Source organism: Ahaetulla prasina, chromosome 15 (genome assembly GCF_028640845.1).
Source record: "Ahaetulla prasina isolate Xishuangbanna chromosome 15, ASM2864084v1, whole genome shotgun sequence".
NCBI classification, from domain to species: domain Eukaryota; kingdom Metazoa; phylum Chordata; class Lepidosauria; order Squamata; family Colubridae; genus Ahaetulla; species Ahaetulla prasina.
In genome coordinates this window covers 2,593,849-2,616,958 of record NC_080553.1, presented here as the reverse complement: position 1 = coordinate 2,616,958, position 23,110 = coordinate 2,593,849, and the positions used below count along the sequence as shown (strand labels likewise).

The 23,110-nt window shown below is 49.3% G+C and overlaps 2 protein-coding genes across 5 annotated transcripts in view; both read right to left on the bottom strand.

The window, feature by feature from the left end:
- Positions 1-382: 382 nt before the first annotated feature.
- Positions 383-9,788, bottom strand: LOC131185847 (uncharacterized). The gene is made up of 6 exons (XM_058158777.1): positions 9,567-9,788; positions 7,848-7,971; positions 5,195-5,337; positions 3,039-3,103; positions 805-903; positions 383-557 (listed from the first exon to the last, which is right to left on the bottom strand). Exons 1-6 carry the CDS (start codon positions 9,786-9,788, stop codon positions 395-397), a joined length of 816 nt encoding a protein of 271 aa, XP_058014760.1. The 3' UTR covers positions 383-394.
- Positions 9,789-15,004: 5,216 nt separating this feature from the next.
- The window catches only part of MSI1 (musashi RNA binding protein 1), a 59,309-nt gene continuing 51,203 nt past the window's right edge, over positions 15,005-23,110 (bottom strand). For 2 of the 4 annotated variants that reach the window (XM_058158644.1, XM_058158646.1), the window contains 4 exons: positions 18,927-18,995; positions 18,649-18,821; positions 17,401-17,466; positions 15,005-15,293 (listed from right to left, as the gene is read on the bottom strand). In XM_058158644.1, coding sequence (XP_058014627.1) covers positions 17,425-17,466; positions 18,649-18,821; positions 18,927-18,995 — 284 coding nt within the window. In that variant the 3' untranslated portion in view covers positions 15,005-15,293; positions 17,401-17,424. The remainder of the gene's footprint in view (positions 15,294-17,400; positions 17,467-18,648; positions 18,822-18,926; positions 18,996-23,110) is intronic. The other 2 variants (XM_058158645.1, XM_058158647.1) reach the window with 1 other exon arrangement.

The window sequence follows — 23,110 nt, the reverse complement described above, 5'->3', positions numbered from 1 at the left end:
AGATGGGTTTTGAGAGAAGGAGGGATATGGAGGGAGGGAGGGAAGGAGGGAGAAAGGAAGGAAGGGATGAAGGGAAGGAGGAGAGGGAGGGAGGGAAGGGAGGGAGGGGGAGGGAAGGAAGGGAGGGAGTTAGAAAGGAGAGAGGGAGGGAGGAAGGAAGGAGAGGGAGGAAGGGAAACAGGAAAGAAAGGATCCTTCAATGTGCTTGGCCATCTCCCTTTCACTCAACAAAATAGACGTTCTGGTTACTTTCTGTTGCATGGAGTTAGCTGAGCAGCAGAGCACACACATACACGCAGATAAAGAGAGACAGAGACCCACACTCACACCTGCCCTGAGGAGCGTGCACCAAACTTTTTATTCACGTAGCATCTTCCCATACACGAAAAGGCATTTAGGCGCCTGCAGAGTTTGTATCGGGGCCTGGGCTTCCCTTGTCCGTCTCGTCCTCCTTGTTGCCTCTGAACCTGGCCAGCACAGGTGTGTTGAAAACGGAAGTAGTGCTGGAAGGGCCAGAACTTTGGGAAGATGAGGTGAGGGAGCTGCTGGCAGGAACCCTGGAAGAAACCCACCTCGGCAGTCAAGACTGGTTCCCCGAGCCCCTCCTTCAGAAGAAGGGCCTGCACTACCAGACCATCGGGTTGAACCCTCAGCCTTCCTTCCTAGGAAGGGCCAAGGGTTGACTTTCCCAGATGCCTCTGAAACTCACCTTGACAATGGACCCACTGCCAGGTCCACCACCTTAAAAGAGGGGAAAAATGGTCCAAGGAAAATCAATGAATGTAGGCATGGAGGAACACGTACCTTGGGAAAGTGTATTTCAGCCGGTGGACAGAGTTGCTTGTGAGAAACGAGGGACGAAATCCACCAGGATTCAGCATTAGAGGACGTAGATCAACCATGCTGTGAAGGATGGGAAAAAGGAAACAGGAGTCCTACAGAGAATGTGCCCCAGAGACTATGGGCACCTCTGCCCCTGGCCTTCCCTTACTCTCCCCTGGGTATTGCTCTTTTGAGGGAGACAAGGTCCTTCCCGCTCCCTCTCCCTTCCCACCACAAGGATCCATGGCAGCCCTGCGGATGCCAGATTCCCTTGGATCACCCTGGCACTTGCTTTGCACTTCGTTCCTTCCGCTCGACTCATCCTCCATCTCTTCACTTCCCCCCATCAGTCAGATGTTCCTCCATTTCAGGGGCCTCTAAGTAGCCCCTAGCCCAGTCCCTCCCACACTGATTATCTTGCCTTCAACGCTAGCCAGCTCAAGGCTGGTTGAATTACCTCTTCCCTCCCACTTCCCTTTCTTGTAGCCGATTTATACCAAAAAACCAGCCGGGAGGAAGCACAGCATGCAATACTCTTTCCCTAGCTTTGGGTACTTTGCCCTGGCAGGTTAAGTTAAGTTGGCCCAACTGTTTGGATTCACATGACCTCCTGAAGCATAAGCCGGTTCTGTGGGGTTGGTTTTCCAGAGCAGGGATCTCTCCAACCTTGGCAACTTTAAGTCTAGAGGACTTCAACACCCAGAATTCCCCAGCCAGCTTTGTTTTGCTGGCTGGCAAATTTTGGGAGTTGAAGTCCACCAGGCTTAAAATTGCCAAGGTTGGAGACTCCCTGTTCCAGGAGAAAGCTCTAGCCCAGCATTTCTCAACCTCAGCAACTTTTAAGACTTTATCGAAGAAATAAATACACTTTTTTAAAAAGCGAAAAGCTACAACAAAGAAGGACCTCTCATTTTAGCAATAAATAGTTATTATTCTATAGATAGTTATCTAATGGAGTTATTATTCGGGTACAAATATATGTTTTGTATTTATATAATTTCCATGTTTTTAGCTTACTATATACTTTGTAAAACTGAGTTGCATATTTCATTATATTTGTCCATACGCAATTCACTCATAGGTGGATTGTAAGTGTAGTCAGCTCCTCAATCCAATGAGTAAAAGCGGCCATACATTTAATTTTCCAATGCTTTTCTCCCAAAGCTTAATAAGTAAATGTACAATATTGTAAAAACATGTGTTTCAAGGAAGCATTATTGAATTCAATTCAGTTCTATTCTATTCTATTCTATTCTATTCTATTCTCTCTACTCTACTCTACTCTTTGTTCTGTTCATTCTTATTCTATTCTATTCTACCCTATCCTATCCTATCCATTTCTTAGCATATGCACCAAACTGATTTATTGATAACAAGTATCTTTAAAATGTAGAGTGGTATTTTTAGTTTCAAAAGATTTAACAAGTTGTTCTAATATTTCAGATGTCTCAGAAGCTGAAAATACTGGTGGTCCATACAATGTTGTTAGCAAATGTTGTAGTGGTAAATATTGCCACTGAATTACAGATGATAATTATGTCTTAACACAATACATGTTAAAAATTCATCATCAACGTCTCAATCAGCCGATCCAAAGTCAATATTCCCACTTCCATCCAATTTTTCCATTTCTGTATTTCTATTTTTGTCTTTTGTTGTGGGTTTTTTGTTATTATTTTTAAAAATCAATAAAACAATAAGTAATTTTAAAAAGATGCATGGACTTCAGGATCCAACCTGGGTCGGTCACTGGGACCAGAGGTTTTGTCTTCCGAGCTTTCGGACTCGTGCTGGACCCCCATCCTCAAGGAACTTGGCACCTGCCGGACTAGGTGGCTCAGTGGCTAAGATACTGAGCTTGTCGATCAGAAAGGTTCGAATCCCTAATACAGGTCTCCTGGATGAGCAGGGGGTTGGACTAGTTGACCTCCAAGGTCCCTTCCAACTCTGTTACTGTCTATCTCACCAGAATGTAACTGACCCAGACTGGATCCTGCAACATTATCTTGGGACACGTCTATTTGCCTTCATTTCTATAGACTTCAGTTCCCAGAATTCCTTGCTTTCTAGGGACTTTTGGTCTTGAAGTCCAAATATCTTACAATTTGCTGAGGTTGAGAAACACTTCAAGCCCACAGGTGGCTCAGGGAGTTCTGTGAAGCCGACAATTCTACCTCATTTCTACACAGCTTCCTTCTCCCTGTCTGGTTTCTGACCTCTTTTGATTGACAGGTGACATGCCGGCCCAAAGCTGCTTCAAGTCTAGATTGTTTCTCTCCATCTGTGGGGGTAAAGAGCATCAGATTATATTCAATACTATATTCAAGTAATGATGTTTTGGGGAAATTATGCAGAAGTTGCTAAATCCAGAGGAAATTCTCTCTCTTTAACAAGTCCAAGTAAATGAAAAGCACAATATATTAACACATCTAGCAAAATGAAATTCAATGTAAAGAAAAGTAAAGTCTTACACTTAGGCAAGAAAATCCCCAAAAGGACACATATAGACTGGGTGAAACCAGGCTTAATAGCAGTGACTGGGAGAGGGATCTGGGAGTCTTAGCAGACAACCAGCTAAATATGAGCCAGCAGTGTGCAGCGGCAGCCAAACAAGCCAATGCAATCCTAAACTGTATTAACGAGGGATACAATCAAGATCAAGTAAGGTGCTAACACCACTCTATAAAGCCTTAGTAAGACCACAGCTAGAGTATTGCATCCAGTTTTGGTCACCACATTATAAAAAAAGATGTTGAGACTTTAGAAAGAGCGCAGAGAAGAGCAACCAAGATGATGAGTGGACCGGAGGCTAAAACATACGATAAACGGTTGCAGGAACTGGGCCTGGCTATCTAGTGAAGAAAAGGACCAGGGGAGACAGCAGTCTTCCAATATTTGAGGGGCTGCCACAGAGAGGAGTTGGGGGGTCAAGCTATTTTCCAAAGCACCCAAAGGCTGGACAAGGAAGAATGGATGGAAACTGACCAAGGAGAGATTCAACCTGGAATGAAGGAGGAATTTTCTGACAGGGAGAGCAATCAACCCATGGAACAGAAGTTGCCTTCTGGAGGCTTTCAAGAAGAGACTGGACGGCCATCTGTCAGGAATGGATTAGATGACCTACAAGATCCCTTCCAACTCTGTTAATCTGTTAAAGTACATCCAACACGCCACTGGGTTTCCTGAAGAAGCCAGAATCAATCCTAGAAATAAGAAGTTTGCTTGGGCTGTTTGATGTTTACTTATGAATATACACTCTCGAGGCAGGCACTGTGCAAAGACCATTCTTCCCGAGAAGAAGACAATATTTGAAAGAGTGCAGAGAAAAGCAACTAGGATGATTAGGGATCTGGAGGCTAAAACATTCGAAGAACGGTTGGAGGAATTGGGTATGTCTAGTCTACAGAAAAGAAGGACTGTGGAATGGCTTGCCTTCAGAAATTTACAGATCACAGATTAACAGATTTGGAAGCAGTGGTGGGATTCAAATTTTTTGCTACCAGTTCTGTGGGCATGGCTTGGTGGGCGTGGCAGGAGAAGGATATTGCAAAATCCCCATTTCCTCCCGATCAACTGGGACTCTGGAGCCAGAGAATAGATGGGGACAGGGGCAGTCAGAGGTGGTATTTACCAGTTCTCCGAACTACTCAAAATTTCCGCTACTGGTTCTCCAGAACTGGTCAGAACCTGCTGAAGCCCACCTCTGGTTGAAAGGGACCTTGTAGGTCATCTAGTCCAATCCCCACCCAAGCAGGAGACCTTACACCATTTCTGACAGATGGCCGTCCAGTCTCTTCTTGGAAGCCTCCAGTGATGAAGCTCCCACAACTTCCGAAGGCAACTTCTATTCCCATGAGTGAATTGTTCTCACTGTCAGGAAATTTCTCCTTATTTCCAGGTTGAATCTCTCCTTGGTCAGTTTCCATCCATTATTCCTTGTCAGGTGCTTTGGAAAAAATCTTGACCCCTCGTCTCTGTGGCAGCCCCTCAAATATTGGAAGACTGCTGTCTCCCCTGGTCCTTCTCTTCGCTAGACTAGACATACCCAAGTTGTGGGTTCCCATCACTAAAGGTTTTTAAAAGAAAATGGAGGAAGATAACCAGTTAAAAATTAGAAGCAGGAGCAGTAAACCCGGCATAAAATCCCAGTAATAAAAAAAGCCACAGAATATTGAAGATAAATATGAAACTCTTCCCCGACTCTAAAAGAGTCATAATAGAGGCCACTGGAGCCTCTGGGTCCAGCCCACTCTGTGGGGGCTACCACCAAGAAAGTCCCTTTGTTTGTAACTAATGCTTCACCTCCCCCCCCCCCAACGCAGAAGGGCAACATCTGCAAAGGCAAGAGGTTGCAGAGACGAGAAGCACCTACCTGCTTTGGGAAAGAACCGAAGATTTTGGGCATGGCTGGAAGGCCTGAGTCCCAGAGCTTGGCATCTGGTGGGCAGAACCCTCCCATCAGGATAGGCCTCCGGACCCTCCTCTCGGCCGGCCTCCAGGATGAGGTCTTGGCAGCTGAAAAGGAGCAAAGTTTCACTCCCTGCTAATTCTGCCTCCCACCTGTGCCCATGTTTGGAAGGGTTAGGGGTTTGGGGGCTAAGCCATGTTGGAAGTTTGGTGGTTCGAATCCCTAGTATACAGGTCTCCTGCGTGAGCAGGGGGTTGGGCTAGTTATTATTATTATTATTGTTATTGTTATTGTTATTGTTATTGTTATTATTATTATTATTATTATTTATTCGATTTTTATACCGCCCTTCTCCCGAAGGACTCAGGGCGGTGTATAGCCAAGGTAAAACAGACGGTACAATATACAATTAAAGTTTGTAGTTGGCCTCCAAGGTTCCTTCCAACTCTGTTACTGTTACTGTTACGGAGGGATTGACAAGGAATGGAACACTGTTTGCCAATGGTTCCCGCCAGGCTGCAACCCTCCCCTGCAGGAGAGTCGAGAGAGTCAAAATGACAACCACAACCATGTGAATGTGATTCTTCTAATGCAGGGGTCTCCAAACTTGGCAACTTTAAGACTTGTGGACTTCAACTCCCAGAATTCTGAGAGTTGAAGTCCACCAGGCTTAAAGTTGCCAAGGTTGGAGACCCCTGTCTTAAACCCCCCCCCCATCCCAGACTCCCCTGTTCACCTGGTTTCATTTTATGCTTTAAGCCCCTTATTGTATTAAGTTGTGTTTTGTTTTTACTTTAATGAGACAAGGGCATGCTGTAAAGCAAAGATTTACAAAGGTATATCTGTAAACACATTTGTATTCCCTAAATCTGGAATGCGTTCTTTCAAAATAAACCTGGCAGGTACACTTGGCAAGGAAAAAGACAACAAGGAATAGTCAAAAGTTGCGCTCCCTCTGTCTCCATTCCGGGGCCATAAATGGGGCTGCCAGTCCCTGTTTTCAAACAGTTGCGTTCACCCAGGGCCCTGAGTGTCTGAGTAGGTCATGTGGATGCAGTTCTAAATGTTTGTGGAGCTTCTGTCATCCAGGTCATTGTTGTTCTAAAGGTGCTTTTTGTTTTCAAGAGACAACTGGACTTTCTTGGTTTTTCCTTGAGGACGTTTCGCTTCTCATCCAAGAAGCTTCTTCAGTTCTGACTGGATGGTGGGGAATGGAAGGATTGGCAGGATAATTTCTGCCCTGTATCCTTGCAGAAAGCACAGTCCTTTCAACAGTTCCAAGAAGGCTCCACACCCATATGCACCACGCAGGTGACCCTGAGGACACGGGAGGATGCAAATGACCAGCTGTCTGCAAGGAATATAAATCTTTCCATTCCACACCATCCAGTCAGAGCTGAAGAAGCTTCTTGGATGAGAAGCGAAACGTCCTCAAGGAAAAACAAGGAAGTCCAGTTGCCACTTGAAAAAGCACCTTTGGATGAAATTCTGGTTTTGGCTGCTCCAGATTTCCACTGGTGGAGCTGGAGGCCATGGATGGAAGGATGCTCAGGGAGCCTGGCTTGACCAGAGCAACTGGGCAGCCTGGCAGGAAAGACAATGGAAGTCTCCTGTGATTACTTCAGGATTCAAAGGAAGCTCCTGCAACTCTCAACCTGAAGCTTAATAACCAGCTGGGTGCCAGCATTGTGGCTTTCTCCTCAGGAATATTACTTCATGATAGCAGCCTCCCAATATCTCAGGGGCTGCCACAAAGAAGAGGGACTCAAGTTTTTCTCCAGAGCACCTGAGGGCAGGACAAGAAGCAACGGGTGGAAACTCCTCAAGAAGAGAAGCAACCTAGAACTAAGGAGGAATTTTCTGACAATTAGAACAATTAATGATGGAACAACTTGCCTCCTAAAGTTGTGGATGTTGCAACACTGGAAGTTTTTAAGAAGAGGTTGGATAACCATTTGTCTGTAGGGTTTCCTGCCTAGGCAAGGGGTTGGACTAGAAGACCTCCAAGGTCCCCTCCAACTCTGCTATTCTATTCTATTCTATTCTATTCTATTCTATTCTATTTCTAAAAACACCATTGCTACATTCACAAAACACTCATGCTCTGCACATCACTGGGGCACAGTGCCAGATTAATTCGTACCATATGCTAAGACAACAAGCAGCTTCTCACTACATTTGGGCTGTTACTAGCTCTGGGCTGCCACATGTAGTCCCTGGAGGAGAGCCCAAAGTGTGTGGCTTTGTTTGTATCGCTTTGCTGCCTTCTGCCGGTCAGTGGATTGTAGCCCTGATCCAGAGGCCTGACAGTGCAGGGGATGGGGGGCGGCCTTCAAACTTGCTTTTGTAAGGGTTCCAGGAGAGACTAAGAAAAAAAGAATTCCCCTCAATCCCAATTTTCTAACCCTGGAGCTTGAACAGGGTTCCCTGAACTTCAGGGGTTTCTTAATGAACAAGTTCTTCAGCCTGAGAAAGGTGGCCCCTCTGGACAGCATCGGGGCTCCCTCCCTCGGGCCCCGCAGCTATTCAAAGTGTCCAGGGGAGGGTGGGAATGAGCAGGAAAACACCTGAACACAAGCACACAGTACAAGTGAGAGGAAAGGAAAGGCAGAGTTACCCCGGGCGTAATCGTTGGCCTTCTCCATCTCCCGCTTGAGTTGCTCAACTTTTTCTTCCATCTCCATTTCCCCCAGGGTATTGTCGTAATTCATATCGCCCTGCACCAGGGCAAAGAATTTGGCCTGGAAGAGAGCAAAGCAACAGCAATTGCACTTAGACTTATATGCTGCTTCACAGTGTTTTACAGCCCCTCTCTAAGTGGTTTACAGAACCAGTCTCTTCCCCCAACAATCTGGGTCCTCATTTTACCCACCACGGAAGGATGGAAGGTTCAATCAACCTTGAGTTGGTCGGAATCGAACTTCTGGCAGCGGGCAGAGTTAGTCTGCAATACTGCATTCTAACCACTGCACACCAAGGCAGGCAGGCAGGCAGGCAGGAAGTAAGGAAGGAAAGAAGGAAAGGAAAGAAAGGGAAAAGCAAAGCAATAGGAATAGAATTTATATACAGCTTCATAGTGCTTTAAAACCTTCCCTAAGCGGTTTACAGAGTCAGCCTCTTGCCCCCAACAATCTGGGTCCTTGTTTCACCTACCTCAAAAGGATGGAACGCTGAGTCAACCTTGAGCTGGTCAAGATCGAACTGCCAAACTGCTGGCAGTCGGCAGTCAGCAGAATTAACCTGCAATGCTGCATTCTAACCACTGGCTCTTGGGGCAAGGGAAAACCGGGAACAGGCGAGCCGAAGGGATCTCCAGACGCAAAGAAGGCGAAGGGCTGCCAAGTTGCTCAAAACACAAAATTTCCAGCAAGTAGAAAAGTGGAAGAGCAGATTCAAAGGCAGTTCTACCCGTCTCTTCCCTGCTGGGCTAGATTTCCACCCGAAGGGAATAGACACTTTTAAGACAGGAGGCTGCAGCCCCTCCTCTCCAGGTGGATCAGCTGATATCTGTTATTGGATCTGAATTTCCGAAGGACAATCAATCAAACTGGACATTGCAGGACCTAGCCGGTTGACTTCCTCCTTGCATGAGACAATTTCTGTCCTGCAGTCAAGGGCACAGCCTGGGGCTGGTTGGACCATAACTCCCATCATGCTGGCTGGTGATTATGGGAGCAGTGAACCAGCACAGACCACTTTATTGGACACAGCCTGAGATCTGGGGATGTTCAGGGTCTCCAGATGGCTATCCTACATCCAGAGCGCCCGGGATCCAGATCAGTGTCTGAACCCAGCAACGTCTTTCTCTCTCTCTCTCTCCGTGAGGCAAAAGAGCTGAGGCCGAGTGAGGGTCAGTGCCTTTGGGTCGGGCACTTGCTCCAGCTGGGCAGAGTGAAGCACCAGGTTCTCCTGCAGGCGGAGCTGAACCTTTCTGCTGTGGAAAGATGCCTGAGCCACAAACAGCTTCTTAAAAGCCATAAAAGCCAGGTAATGGTGGAGAAGAGTCAAAAAAGTCAAGATGGCAGCCAGGACGTGTGATAACTGCTCTCTCTGTTTTGAAGGCGCACTGCTTGCACCCTTGAAACCACTGGGCCAGGGGTCTCCAACCTTGGCAACTTTAAGCCTGGAGGACTTCAACTCCCAGAATTCTGGAGTTCAAGTCCTCCAGGCTTAAAGTTGCTAAGGTTGGAGACCCCTGCACTGGGCTGACTTTTAGACCCTATTCCTGAAGACAGCCCTGGGCCAAAGCCTCTGCTGCACCCCGACCAGGTGAGGATGGCACCCCTCTGCCCATCCCAGGGTCCCTTCTTCTCCCCTTGGCCAGCTGCAGCCTCACCTTGAGGTACTGGCCCAGGGTGCCCCTCTCGTTCTCGGCCTGCTTCCTCTTCCGCACCACCCTCTCGCAGATGCTGGGCTTCCGCTCCATCTGGGTGAAGAGCTCCTGCAGGGACTTCTGGGTGTAGCTCAGGCCTTGGCCCTCGTAATCCTGGGGGGAGATCCGCTCGCAGAAGGACAGGACGAGCGGGTACTCACTGTCGAATTCCTCCAGGGTCTCCATCCTGCATACCTCAGCCAGAAGGGAGGGGAAGAGTCAGGCACAGAGGAATTCAACCCACCCCCATCCACCCCATCCACTGGCAAGGCAGAGAAGGTTACCTCTGAGCATGTTTAGAGGGCAGTGCTCTCAAAAGGCAAACAACAGCGGCCGGGGTGGGGCGGGGCAGTAAAGCATGACAAGACTGCAATTGCTGGGGTTTTCAGACCCCAGAAGGGGTGCAGATGCTACAGGCAGAGGCACAACCTCTGATTAAGGGGATTAGATAAGATTAGATAGAATAGAGCCAGGAGGGACCTTGGAGGTCTTCTAGTCCAGCCTATACCCTATACCATATCAGATTAGTGGCTGTTTAATTTGTTCTTAAAAACCTCCAGTGACGAGTTTCCACAACTTCTGGTGGCCAGCTGTTCCACTGGTTCATTGTCTTCACTGTTAGGAAGTTTCTCCTTAATTCCAGGTTGCTTCTCTCCTGGATGAGTTTCCATCCATTGTTTCTTGTCCTGCCCTCCGGTGCTTTGGAGAATATTTTGACCCCCTCTCTTCTTTGTGGCAGCCACAGATGTGAGACTACAACTCCCAGCACCCTTTGCCATGGCTCGCGCTCCCTCCGTGTTGGAAGGCAGAGTTGAGCCCGCGGGAGAAAGTTTCGCAGCCGCCCGCCCCGCCCCCTTCGGGTACCCTACACTAGGAGTCTCCGACCTTGGCAACTTTAAGCCTTGGCGGACTTCGACTCCCAGAATTCTCCAGCCGGCTGGGGAATTCTGGGAATTGAAGTCCGCCAAGGCTTAAAGTTGCCAAGGTCGGAGAGCCCTGCGCTAGACGGCTTCTCCTCCAGGGCCGTGGCTTGCCTGTCCCCGAGAGCAGCTGGCGCGGCTCGTGCCCGGCGGGTTCGCGGCGCTGCTGGGCTCCGGGCTCCGCTGCCTCCGCTCAGCCGAGCCGTCCCGTCCCGTCCCGTCGGGCGGCTACATTGTGACACGCAGCGGCGGGAGGGGGGGGGCTCTGTTCTCCCCGCGGTCCGCCTCGCCTCGCCTGGCCCAGGCTGGCAGTGGGCATCCCCTCCGCACCGTTGGCAGCCCGGGAAGGAAGCGGCGGCGGGTCCCCCGGCTTAAGGTGGCAGCCGAGGCAGACGCGCCAAGCCCGTTTCCTTGCTTCAGGCGCTTCGCCCTCCTCCTAAGACGGGCTAGCATCTTGACAGTAAGTGAATCGGGGTTGTTAAGCGAATCCGGCTTCCCCGATTGACGGTCATGTCAGCCCTGGTCGTTCTCATCTGAAATCCGGAGATCTTTTTAGTGGAGTGAACTTTTTACACCATCTGGAGGAAATCTATAAAATTTCATGCTGCATCTGAAGGATGTGATATAGAGACCGAGACTGTCAATCTGGGAGGGGGAGGGCTTCGGGGACCTTTTCTGCTGGCAAAGAAAAAGGATGGACTTTGCCAAAGGAAGAAGGGGAAATTCATCCAAAATATTGTAAACATCAATGAATACTTCATGAAAAAGTTCCATTAAAAGACAAAGATGGACACAGCTTTGCTGCTTTTTTGCAAGATCTGGTTCACACAATATATACATCTATCATCTGTCTATCATTTAAACTTTTTCTATCATGTATGTATGTATGTATGTCATCTTTTTCTATCATCTATATCTTGTCTTTTTCTATATCTATCTATAATCTACCAGCCAGTTTATCTATCTATCTATATCTGTCTGTCTGTCTATCTATCCTATCTAATCATCTATCAATCTATCTAATCTAATCTATTCAACATCCCTGTAAAGCTTCATTTACTTTTGACTAATTTGCATCAATGCATGAAAACTTGAATTTCATTCCTTGCCTTCATTCCTCATGCAGCATTCAAAGGCACCAGGAGCGGTTGCTGATGACTGGAGCCCTGGCCACTAATGAATGTGAGAATTAACCCTCCAGCAGTGCCCTCACTCGCCCCGCATATGGGCAAGCTACTTTGTGGAAACGCTCATCCACCAGGGACTTTAATCCAACGGTTTAGCACTTGAAGCGTTTCGGAGTCTCTGTAGCATCACACGAAGCACAGCAACTTACGCCAAGGTAGAAAAGTCAGAGAAGGCTGCTCCTTCCCAAGGACACCTGGTTTGCTGGGTCTGCTCAGGCGCTTCTGGTCAATAGCGGCTGCACCCAACGCTCAGCCGTTACGTGAAGCGTCAGGTCTGGCGTGCCTTGAGCCCCTCCCCATCTGGTGACCTTGCCCAAGGCTTTGAGCTCTGGGTCCTTGAGGGGTGAACTTGTCAGGCCGCTGCTGGGAATTCATTAGCAGCCCTGGATCGTGCCCCAAATATGCCTTTAGCGTTAAGATGAGATTCCTCTGCTTGCTTTTGCTTGGGAGATCCCCCGTACCGTATACAGCCCCCTCCAGAGGTGCTCGTATTTTGACTTTTAGCTCTCCTGCTGAATCGGAACCTTTGCGATCAAAGCCATAGACTTGTCCTTGGGGCCCACCCCGGAAGAGCCCCATCCCACAAGCATCTTGATACCCTCACCTTTTGCAGATCACAGAGCCACAGCTGTTTTCAAATAATTTATTAGGAATTTAAAACAGAAAATCTGGAAAAAAAGGGGGGGATTACAGGTATGGCGAGAACAAACATTGACATATAATAAAACCGGCTTAATAAAAAACACAGCTTTATTTTCGTTTAAAAAAGAAGGTTGGCATAGAAGTAGCCCAGCATGTGTGCCAAGGAGGAGGTACAAGAGTGCCACTCGACAGTCACATCCCCTGACACCCCCCCCCAGCCGAAGACTAGAATAAAAATAAACCCCTTCCATCAGACATCCCCCAACCTGAACCCCCCTCCCCCGCTGGCAGGGATGAGGAGCGCCAGTTTTGGGGGGCCGTGATAGATTGTGGCTGCTTTTTTATTTCTTCTTTAGAAAAAAAACCAGACAAACACACTCATCTGAGTAACAAAAATTATTGCTTTGTGTTTCCAGTATTAATTAGCTGAGTTTCCCTCTCTTCTTCTGCCATCCAGGAAACTCCCCCAATATTTTTCGTGTCGTTTAAGGGGGAGGGGGATTCTGCCAGTGAGAGTCTGGGGCCCACATGGTGGGAAAGGAGGAAGGTGAAGGAAGGAGGCAAAGGATCAGCAACGAAAAGCTAAATCCCAAAAGCTTTTCCTAGGATTTGAGCCAGAGGCAAAACCCAACAGGCTAAAAACCCTGAATTAAAATGATTTTAAATGATTAAAACTTGAATTAAAACTAACTGGCGGACAGAAAACTCTCATGCAGGGAATAAAGGCCAGATTCCTGATGTCATTTTCTCCATGCGGGCTCTTTCTCCGCCTCTGCTCCCTCAATCTGACACTGGGGAGACCCTCAAAAAAGCTTGACCCTGCTAACTGCAGACCCCAAATCCCTCTTCCCACGACCCCTGCCACTGGACGCGATCCTTGGCTGTGGCCATGGCATCGCCAGGAGTCGGTGAAAGAAAATCTTGTTCTGGACCATTTTCATTGTCGCCATCAACTAACAGCGCGGCAGATGGGATGTTTGCTGCAATTGCCTTCTGCCCTCCCCACATGGGGTAAAACCCATAACCTCCTCAGCTGCCTTCCCCAGCCCAGTGCAATGGCGTGAGGGAACGGCCTTGATCTTGGCTACCTAGGAAGCAACCAGAGAAGAGAGGCAGGAACTCCCAGTCGCTTAAGGCCTGGAGTGGGAAATACAGAGGATGGGTTAGGAGGCAAATAAACGTGGCGCTTTTTTCTGGAGAGAGGATCCCTCCCCAGGCGCTGGAAACTCAATCTTCTGATACAGTCAAGCTCAAATAGCTGGTATTGTTGCTGCACCTCAGCTGCACCTGGTTGCAAAAAGGAAAAATGCACAGAGGGGGGGGAAATCTGCTTTTGGGATGGGGGGGGGATGGGTTTTGCCTCTCCTTCCAAGACCCCATGACTCCTTTGCTAGAGCTGGACAGATGCCTGTTCTCAAGACAGCCCCAGACCCTTGCAGGCCACGACCCCCTTGGCAGAAAGTGGGAAATATTGAGAGAGTTATCCCTGGTCCCAAGCATCAACGGAGACCAGCCGCCGGGCCAAAGTACCCTGTGGGCTCAGGCCACATGAGCGAGCGGCGACATGGTCAGTTCATCTTGCTCAGCCAAACAGGCCCTGCTGGTTACATGGCTCCCACCCAGCCCTCCCCACCCTGTCTCTCGCCCACCTCGCCTTCCTCCCCAGCCCTCCCCCTGCCCATCCCATCCCTGCCCATCCCACCCCACCCCCTTCCATCTCATCAGAAGTCATAAAAGCTTACAGCAAAAGGTATAAAAAGAAAGGAGGTTTGTTGTGGTCCAAACAGAGAATATTGCTCACATTGGTGGCTTCAAAGCCCGAAACAGGAAAAAGAAAAAAGAAAAGAAAAGAAAAGAAAAGAAAAGAAAAGAAAAGAAAAGAAAGAAAGAAAGAAAGAAAGAAAGAAAGAAAGAAAGAAAGAAAGAAAGAAAGAAAGAAAGAAAGAAAGAAAGAAAAAGATAGATCCAAGATTCCTCTGTGGTGAAGACAAGGCCAAAGAGCCTTGCACAATTTACATATGATACAGAAAGAGCAAGGGAAAAATACAGGAATAACAAACTCATAGTAGCCTAAAATCTAAAAACCAGGGAGGAAAAAAATCAGAAATAAGGAATAGTGTTTTTTCTCACTTAGCAAAATATACAGTTTGTATTTGTTCCACAGCAACGCCCCGAGTGTTCACATCCTGTTAATTCTGTATGTCTCAAAAGCCTCACATTGATGGAAAAAAAACATTCCTTGTTTTAAAAAAGAGAGACAGATAAACTATTTAAATGCATCAGCCTCTCAGCTCTCTCTCTCTCTCTCTCTCTCTCTCTCTCTCTCTCTCTCCCCTTCCGAAATTGCTTTAGTTGTATATCAACCGGTCCTTTAAAAAGACTTGTTCTTTTGTGACCGAGTCCATACTTTCCCCATCTCAAAATATATATATATTTATATATATATATCTAAAACAAACAAACAAAAGATTTCAAAGCCAAATAAAAATATTCCTTGATAAAAGCTACCTACACACAGTCACCAAAAAAAAATAAAAAATAAAAATAAAATAAACGGCTCTTTCAGCAGCTCCGAAAAAGAGTGAAAGAACCACAGTGAAAATGAGAGTGCTGATCTCGGTCGTTCCCCCCCCCCCAACCCCTCCCTCCCCCCCCAAAAAATTTTTTTTTTAAAAAAAGAACTAACAGGCTAAGAAAATAAATAAAAGTAGAAGCAGTGGGTCAGAGGCTTGGGAGAAGTGTAAACGGTCTGTGGTTAGTAGCAGAGGAGGCGGAGGAGTTCTCCTCCTGGCCTCCCAATCCAGTGCTTTCTGGCCAGCAGGAGGGGGGGCTGGCCGGAGCCCAGCTAACAGCCACAAGTGTGCAGTTTTTGAACGAAAATGAAATCTTGGCTCATCCCTCCGGGTCTCTGCCGAGTCCTCCAGCTCACTCTCCTGGGGGATCTGCAGGGAGCAGAGCGGAAATCAGAGCAGCCAAGGCGACCGTTGCCCCATTTGCCATTGCCCTGGTCTGCAGCCCGAGCGAGGGGCACGCAGGGCATGTCTGTTTGTTTGTCACATTTATATGCCGCCCATCTCCCTCTCCAAAGGCTTGGCACCCCCTTCTATGGACCCACCCTTTCTCGGGGGAAGCCATCTTCTCCAGCCTGGTGGCCCTGCGGCGGAGGGGGGGGTGTTGGATTGACTCTCCTAGAAGCCCCTGCCAGCCCTGACTTGACAGGTTGGGAGACCCCATCCAAACTATTGATGTGCATCACCCCCAGCAATAGCAATAGCACTTATATACTGCTTCACAGTGCTCTACAGCCCTCTCTAAGCGGTTTTACAGAGTCAGCCTCTTGTCCCCAACAATCTCAGTCCTCATTTTACCCACCTCGGAAGGATGGAAGGCTGAGTCAACCTTGAGCCTGGTGAGATTTGAACTGCCAAATTTCAGGCAGCCGGCAGGCAGCAGAAATAGCCTGCAGTACTGCACTCCAACCACTGCGCCACCATAGCTCAAGCACATGGGGTCTTCCTTGCCAGCATGCAATTAAGGCCAGAGTTCCCCAATCTTTCTGGCTTTGCAGACTGGCAAGGATGGTTCCGTGCAAGTAGTGGGCAGCATGCATGCGCTGGCCCGCCACTTCCACAGCCTGGTTCCGAACGGCTCGGTAGTGGGCCATGGCCCAAGACCCCTGAATTAGACTACAGGACGTCCTCACTTAATGGCAAGCGGTTGGGTGGCCTAGAGGTGGAACTCTCGCCTCACAATCAGGAGGCTGTGAGTTTGATCCTAGGTAGAAGCAGGTATTTCTCTCTCTGGGCACAAGGAGAATATATCTGCTGCAAACTCCACATTGGCAACAGGAAGGGCATCCGGCCATTCAAACACTCAGCTCCATTCAGTTGCCCCAACTCCATCCCGCAAGGGATTACAGGGTCATTAAATGACCAAGAAGAAGAAGTCCTCACTTAATGGAAACTGGGTCCCAAATTTCCCACCACTAAGTGATGTGGTTGTGACGCAAAGTCCAACATCACACATTCACATTGCTTGAGGCTGGCCGTCCTGGCAGTTCCTGGGTTCTGCTGGGGCAATTAAGCCAGGTTGATCACTTGATCACAGCTTCTGACTGCCTGTCAGCTTCCTCATTGGCTTTGCTTCTGAGAAACTGCTAACTGCACATTGCAATCGTGTGATTGTGGGATCCTGCAACCGTTGGGAATCCTGGCTGGCTGCCGAGTGCCCGGATCGTGGTTACAGCTGGCACTTGGGACCAGTTGCAAGAACTACTCGCTTGCAGCTCTGTTGCAAGTCTGAATAGTCACTGGGCGAGTGGTTTGTGAAAGGAGGAGCTGCCTGTAAATGGGCCAAGAGATCACCCTTTGGGGTCCTCCTCTTGAGACGGTTCCTGGGGAGCTTCATTCTGACACCCTCCCTCCACGGGGCAGCAGCAGCAGCAGCAGCAGATGTGGCTCGGCCACCCCAGCAAGGGACTTGAAAAGCTAAAATGTCCTACTGTGATTATGGAGCAGAGAAACACCTTCAGTTGTTCCAAGTTTTTGCTTTTCTCTCCGGCTCTCATCCAGGAGGCGGTTAGGAGGATGAGTCATCTGGCGGAGCTAAGAAGGTCTCCACACTATGACTGACTGGGAGGAGTTTAGAATAACAGAACTGGAGGCGGCCCTGGCGGTCTCCTAGGATGGAGGCAGCCTTGCAATGTGTCAGGTTTGACAGGCTTCACATGTTCCACACCTGGGAAAGCTCTGATTGAAGCTTAGGGGTTTCATGTACATAATGTTTTGCCCCACATCTGGGGTCTCCAATCTTGGCAACTTTAAGACTTGGGGACTTCAACTCCCAGAATTCCCAGCTTTGCTTTGCTGGCTGAGGAATTCTGGGAGTTGAAGTCCAGAAGTCTTAAAGTTGTCACGAATGGAGACCCCTGCCCCAGATGAAACCTCCCAATGGAGAGACAAAGTGTTCCAGGGCAGGCCCAGGAGTTTTTCCCCAACCGAAGTCAAGCTGAGGCCTTTCTCCACCTCCTGCCCTCGAAAGCCCACTTACCATCTGTTTTCTTGGTCCTCAGCTTCAATGATAACCGTTAGTAAATGCCGTTGCAATCAAGGGCCCCTGCAAAAAATTGTATGTTATGCACTGGAATGGCAGTGATTGACGAAGGACATGCAGCCTTAGGTAAAGTTAAGCTTCAGTTGTCAGAATTTTGTGACGGGAGAAAAGATGCTCATATTAGCCCACCTGACACAGATCCCCAAACACGACAAACCCTCTAAAGCAGGGGTCTCCAACCTTGGCAACTTTAAGCCTGGCGGACTTCAACTCCCAGAATCCCCAGCCAGCTTTGCTGGCTGGGGGGTTTTGGGAGTTGAAGTCCGCCAGGCTTAAAGTTGCCAAGGTTGGAGACCCCTGCTCTAAAGTGAACTCAAAGATTCCTTTAATTTGGAGTGCTGGCAGCCCCAGAAAAAAGTTTCTTTCTCACCGCAGGCTAACAAGTCTGTCCAGAATATGAATAGTTGTCTGCCACACCTATCCATCTCTGCCCCCTGCCTTTTATCCCCAGAGCTAGGGTGGGGCTTAGCTAGCAGTGGTGGCTCTTCCATCCCAAGGACCGGCCCATAGATTTCCACTGCTCTCCTCTCCTCTGCCTTCTGCACATCAGGCACTAGACTCAGCTGTTCCTCCTCTTCCTCATCAGCCACCTCCAGAACTGGGGCTGTTGACTCTCCATCTAAGGACTGACAGTTGGCCCAGGCTCCACCTCTCTCTCTCTCTCTCTCTCTCTCTGCCAGCTCCATTCCTCAGAGCTCTCAGGTTGCCTTGATGCTGGTCCTGACTCCCACGCCTCCTCTTCCTCTTCTGATTCAGCTGCTGGAGGGGCTGGCTGACAAGCCACAACACCACCTCTCTAACTGGCTTGGCTCCCCTCTGAGAATCTCTCCCGTGGACACTTGGCTTGGGCCACGCAAGGGTGGCCAGGTGAGGTTCAGGGGTATCTTACAACTGACTCCCATGTGAGAGGGGCTCCTTGTGCACAGAAGAGCTGGAGTTGCAACTCAACCAACACAACTTTAATGGCTCAGAAGAAACCCAGCCTCCTTCGGCTCACGAGAATTGACTAAGTTTCCATTTGTCCTCAGCACAAGAATGTTTGCTTGTCATCCACAGCAGCTGCCCTGATCCAAGAAAACACCTCTCTCCCAAGACCAGGAGCTGGCCAGGACCCTCCTCCTCCTCCTCTCTGGCTCTTGCCCCTTTCCCTGTGCCCGTGGAGCCCCTCTCCCCCACAGCACTCACCCCTAGGCTGTGGCCAAAGCCGGTGCTGGGGGCGGGACTCGCCGCACTGATGTAACTGCTGACTCCTGAATCCTGATTGGCTGCTCCATAAAGCTCGGCCATGGGCCCGGGGCTGGTGGTGCCCAGGAAGCCGCCGGTGCGGCTTGGGGTGGAACCTACCGGAGGAAGCAACACTAGCCAGTCGAGATGCTACAATGGCACCCTGCCCCCACCCCACCCCACCCCCAGCCCTGAAGAAAAGATCCCCAGAAACCTCTGGGAAGAGAGGCGGCAGTTACCTGTCCCTCGCACCACGGCCGCTGCTGCCGCCGCCGCCGCCATTGGTCCATAAGCAGTGAGGGGTATGGCTGCGGGAGAAAGTGGCAGAGTTAGGGATTGGCCAGGCTGGGAACCCAATGATACCCAGCCGATGCCCACTGCACGGGACAGTCATGCCATGCCACCGAGTTTGTGTCAGGGTGGCCACCATCCTGCAAAACCAGCCGGCTAGCATGGGAAATCCTCGACCCCCCTCAACCCCAACTCTGATTCCCAAGGGCCAATGCAGACCCACCCTCTGGTGTTCATGCATGGAGCCATTCGCTTGACAGTGTGTGTGTAGGAGAGAGGGAGGGAGAGGATGGTGAGGTGAAAGAGGGCAAAGGAGGCATCCCAGGGCCCAGCCAGCTGTTCTGGAGCCTTCTGGGCAAATCCTGCGGGTCTGCTTATACTGGCCATAGAGATTTACTTGCCATTCTTGAACCTCCGTAAAACGGCCATAAAATCAGCTCTAGCAGAACCTCAGGCCCAAAAGAACCCAGAAGAGTCCCTGGCTGCTCGGCACCCCTGTCTTAAGAAAGCTGGGTTTTCCCCCTTTCCTTCTTGAAGTGGAAATCAAAGCAAAATGCGGTGTGTGTGGGGGGGGGGGAGAGATGTTCGTATTCATCCTGTAAACTTGGCACACGCGCATTGTGGCTAAATCCTGGCTCACCAAAAGCACCCAGATCACTTTGACAATACAAGACGAATATATTACGCCTGCAAAGAACCGAAGGAGGTCTTTGACCACCTGAAACCAGGAGCAGCTCAGAGCTTCCGGCTTCGTGAGGGGTTGCAAAGTCCCACCAAACCTCTGAAAGGAATGTCACATTTTCCCAAAGGAAGTCTCCCAGCAGCCAAGAGGCTCGCTGAGTTGCTTCTGCCTCACCCGTTCTGGTTTGCAGCATTCACACAAACAGTTTGCTAAGGGAATCGTCTTTGGAGACGGGATACAGATTTTTGGGCTGGGTGTCTGGAGGACCCATTCACCCCCATCCTGCCCTGAGAAAGATGGAGCTGGAGATGGGAGCTGGGGAACAAGGCTTTAACCCCTCTCTCTGGGACAGCCACGAAAAGCATCCACAGACTTATACTGGAGCGTGAATTTAGGATGGTTTAAGAAAGGGGCCCCTCTCCCCACACCCCACTTCCCTGAAGTCCAAAGCTCAGAGGAATGCAAAGGAGGCCTCAAGAGTGAGGAGAAGCTGAGAGAATGGGAGGGTACATGGAAGCAGCTGGGCTATCGGCTCAGAAGCAGAAGCACAAGGCAAAACAACCACCTTTGCGAAGCCTTGAAGGGATTGCAATGGCAAGAAGGAACTTCGAAAATGGAAGGAAGGAAGGAAGGAAGGATAAAGAGTAAAGGAAGAAGGAAGGAAGGAGAAAGAGAAAAGGAAGAAGGAAGGAAGAAGAAAGAGAAAAGGTGTACCAAGGAAGGAAGGAAGGAAGGAAGAAAAGAAGGAAGGAAGGAAGGAAGGAAGGGAGGAAGGAAGGAAGGAAGGAAGGAATTTAAGCCCTAAGTGGTCCAGGATCTCAGTGACTGGGCTCAGCTCCTTGTTGGCCTATACTAGTTTGTTCAGTGATTAGTCACGTGACCTTATCAAATAATGCTGGCATCCGCAGAAAGCAGTGATGTTCTTTTGTGCCATGTTGACTTCAAGAAAATCTGAGCGCGCCATATTCTTCCTGCTCTCCTTTGATCCATTTTGCCGTTGCAGAGAAGGCAAATGTACACAACAGCTGCACCCCATCAGGGTGAGGGGCTGTCTCACTTACGCCTCAGGTGACCCATCTTCCTGCCCATCTCCTAAAACTGTTTTGATAACAATTCTTTTGCATAACCGGAGCTTGTAGTTTGAAGCAGACGGTGACAGGCATCGAAGTTTCAGCCCGATCCATTCCACCGATGGGCCTTAGCTGGCGAATCAGGTGCGAGAGGACTTTTTTCATCAGCATGGCGAAATATGTTGGCAAGGATCGGATGACGTTAACCAGGATTGGGCTCTCCCATCAGACAACTTTGGGGTTGACTTGAAAAGGGAAAGGAGGAGGAGGAGGAGGAGGGGGTCTTAAGCCCCGACTTCTGCTTCACTCGGGAATTGGTGGGCAGCCAGTTCTTGCTTCTTATTTAGCAACAACCCAAATACCTCCATGTCACTGTAAATATATTCATGAACTGGAACAGGCATAGCAACAGGTCAGCCAATGCGGGGGGACTGTTTGGTAACTGAAATTTGTTGTATGGGGCCATAAGAGACAGTTTGGAGCCTGGGCGTGGCTTAACTGTTCTGTATATAAGCTTCTCCCTCCTCCACTTTGCCTTCTCCATTTTGTGCTTCCATTTTGCGCTGTGTTTGTACTTGCTATTGCTCGTCTCTACAACATGGAGGGCATACAATACTAAGTTATTGGATACATGCCTCACGTGTTATTATATATATAAAGAAGTTTTGAATCCTGCTGAATTGTCTGACTGCGTGCGCCACAACGAACTAGAGCATAGCCCCAGATTCTGAAATCTGGCCTCCGAATGGTTTTCAAAACCTCTTATTTTCCTCACAGAAGTAAGGTGTGTGCCTCATGTTCCTGTTCTAAACCCGGCGGATATGAAGTAGTATTTACATTCTGTTAACGCGCAATCCTTCTTTTAAATCATGGCTTCTCTGTTTAAGTTCCACAAGCAGAATAAAAACTGGATATAAAGATACACAACGAAGGGACTGTCGTGTCCCACTCCTCCGCTGACGGCCGGGTCAGGGAAATCCGAATCAGGCTTGCCTCTGCAGCTCTGCCCAAAGTCCTAGCAAAGTCCTCAGAGCAGGCAGGAGACCAGAAAGTGACTTCAGCAAGATAAGTTCGACTTTTGCCTGACTCAGAGACTGCCAGAAAGCAGATCCTTTATATAGGCCATGGGGTATGGCTCCATGACTCAGCACTCATTAAGGCCTGCCCCTCCCTTCCTTCTGTTGCCTCCGCCTATCCAGTCTTCTGATGCGAGGGTCACTCCAATCAGCTGTTGTTGGAAATAAACCCTCCTCAGGCTCACATGCTGTGGAGGAGGGGGAGGGATCTAGCTGCTCCGTTTGTCTGGGCATGGAGCCAGGGCTGGGGCCGGGGGGTGCTCCCTCCTCTGCAGCCTGCTTGGGCATGGAGCCAGGGCTGGGACCGGGAGGTGCCCCCTCCTCTGCAGCTTGTCTGGGCATGGAGCCAGGACTGGGGCCGGGAGGCATACATTCCTCCGTGTTCGGGAGCAGATAAGCAGACCCCGGCTGCGGTGAGAGCGGACAAGACACAACAGGACTAACAAAAATCTGGCAGAGGCAACTTAATGAAGAGGCCTCTTGGAAAAGGGATGCCCCGAGGCTTATGGGCTACTGAGAATGAGAACGGACTGCTGGTCTCCCTAACAACTGCTGGCTTAAAGGGTGTTTTAGGATTCCTGAATTTCTCCCAGAAATCACCTTCAAATGGTTCTTGGATGAGAGTCACTGCAGAAGATACAAAATCCTAAAAACTCTGGATTCCCGTTGCCAACGCTGGGCAAGGCAGCTGTTGAATCTCAGCAGAAACTGGCATTGATTAATAGAATATAGAATAGAAATAGAATAATGGAAGGGAACTTGGAGGTCTTCTAGTCCAACCCCACTTAGGCAGGAAACCCTATACCAGTGATTCCCAAACTGTGAGCCGCGGCTCCCCAGGGAGCCGCGCTATCGTCATGGGGGCGCCGCAGAATATCTGCGCCCGCTGGGTCCGGCGCTGATGCGCCATTTCTGGGGCGTCTGGTGCGCATGCGCAGTTGCAAGTCGGATTTCCGGGGAGCCGCGGGCGCGTCTGGTGCGCATGCGCAGTTGCAGGTCGGATTTCCGGGGGAGCCGCGGGCGAAAAAGATTGGGAACCTCTGCCCTATACCATTTCAGACAAATGGTTGTTCAATCTCTCCTTAAAAACTTCCAGTATTGGAGCATGCACAACTTCTGGAGGCAAATTGTTCCACTGGTTAATTGTTGTCAGGAAATTTCTCCTTAGTTCTGGATTGCTTCCCTCCTTGATTAGTTTCCATCCATTGCTTCTTGTCCTGCCTTCAAGGGCTTTGGAGAATAGTTTGACTCCCTCTTCTTTGTGGCAGCCCCTGAGATACTGGAAGACTGCTATCATGTCTCCC

Coding starts and splice junctions, on each gene's coding strand:
- LOC131185847 (XM_058158777.1), bottom strand. CDS start 9,788: ATGGAGACCCTGGAGGAATTCGACAGTGAGTACCCGCTCGTCCTGTCC. Junction 904..3,038: donor TCACCTGTCAATCAAAAGAG/GTCAGAAACCAG, acceptor CATCCTTCACAG/CATGGTTGATCTACGTCCTC. Junction 558..804: donor CTGAAATACACTTTCCCAAG/GTACGTGTTCCT, acceptor GGTTTCTTCCAG/GGTTCCTGCCAGCAGCTCCC.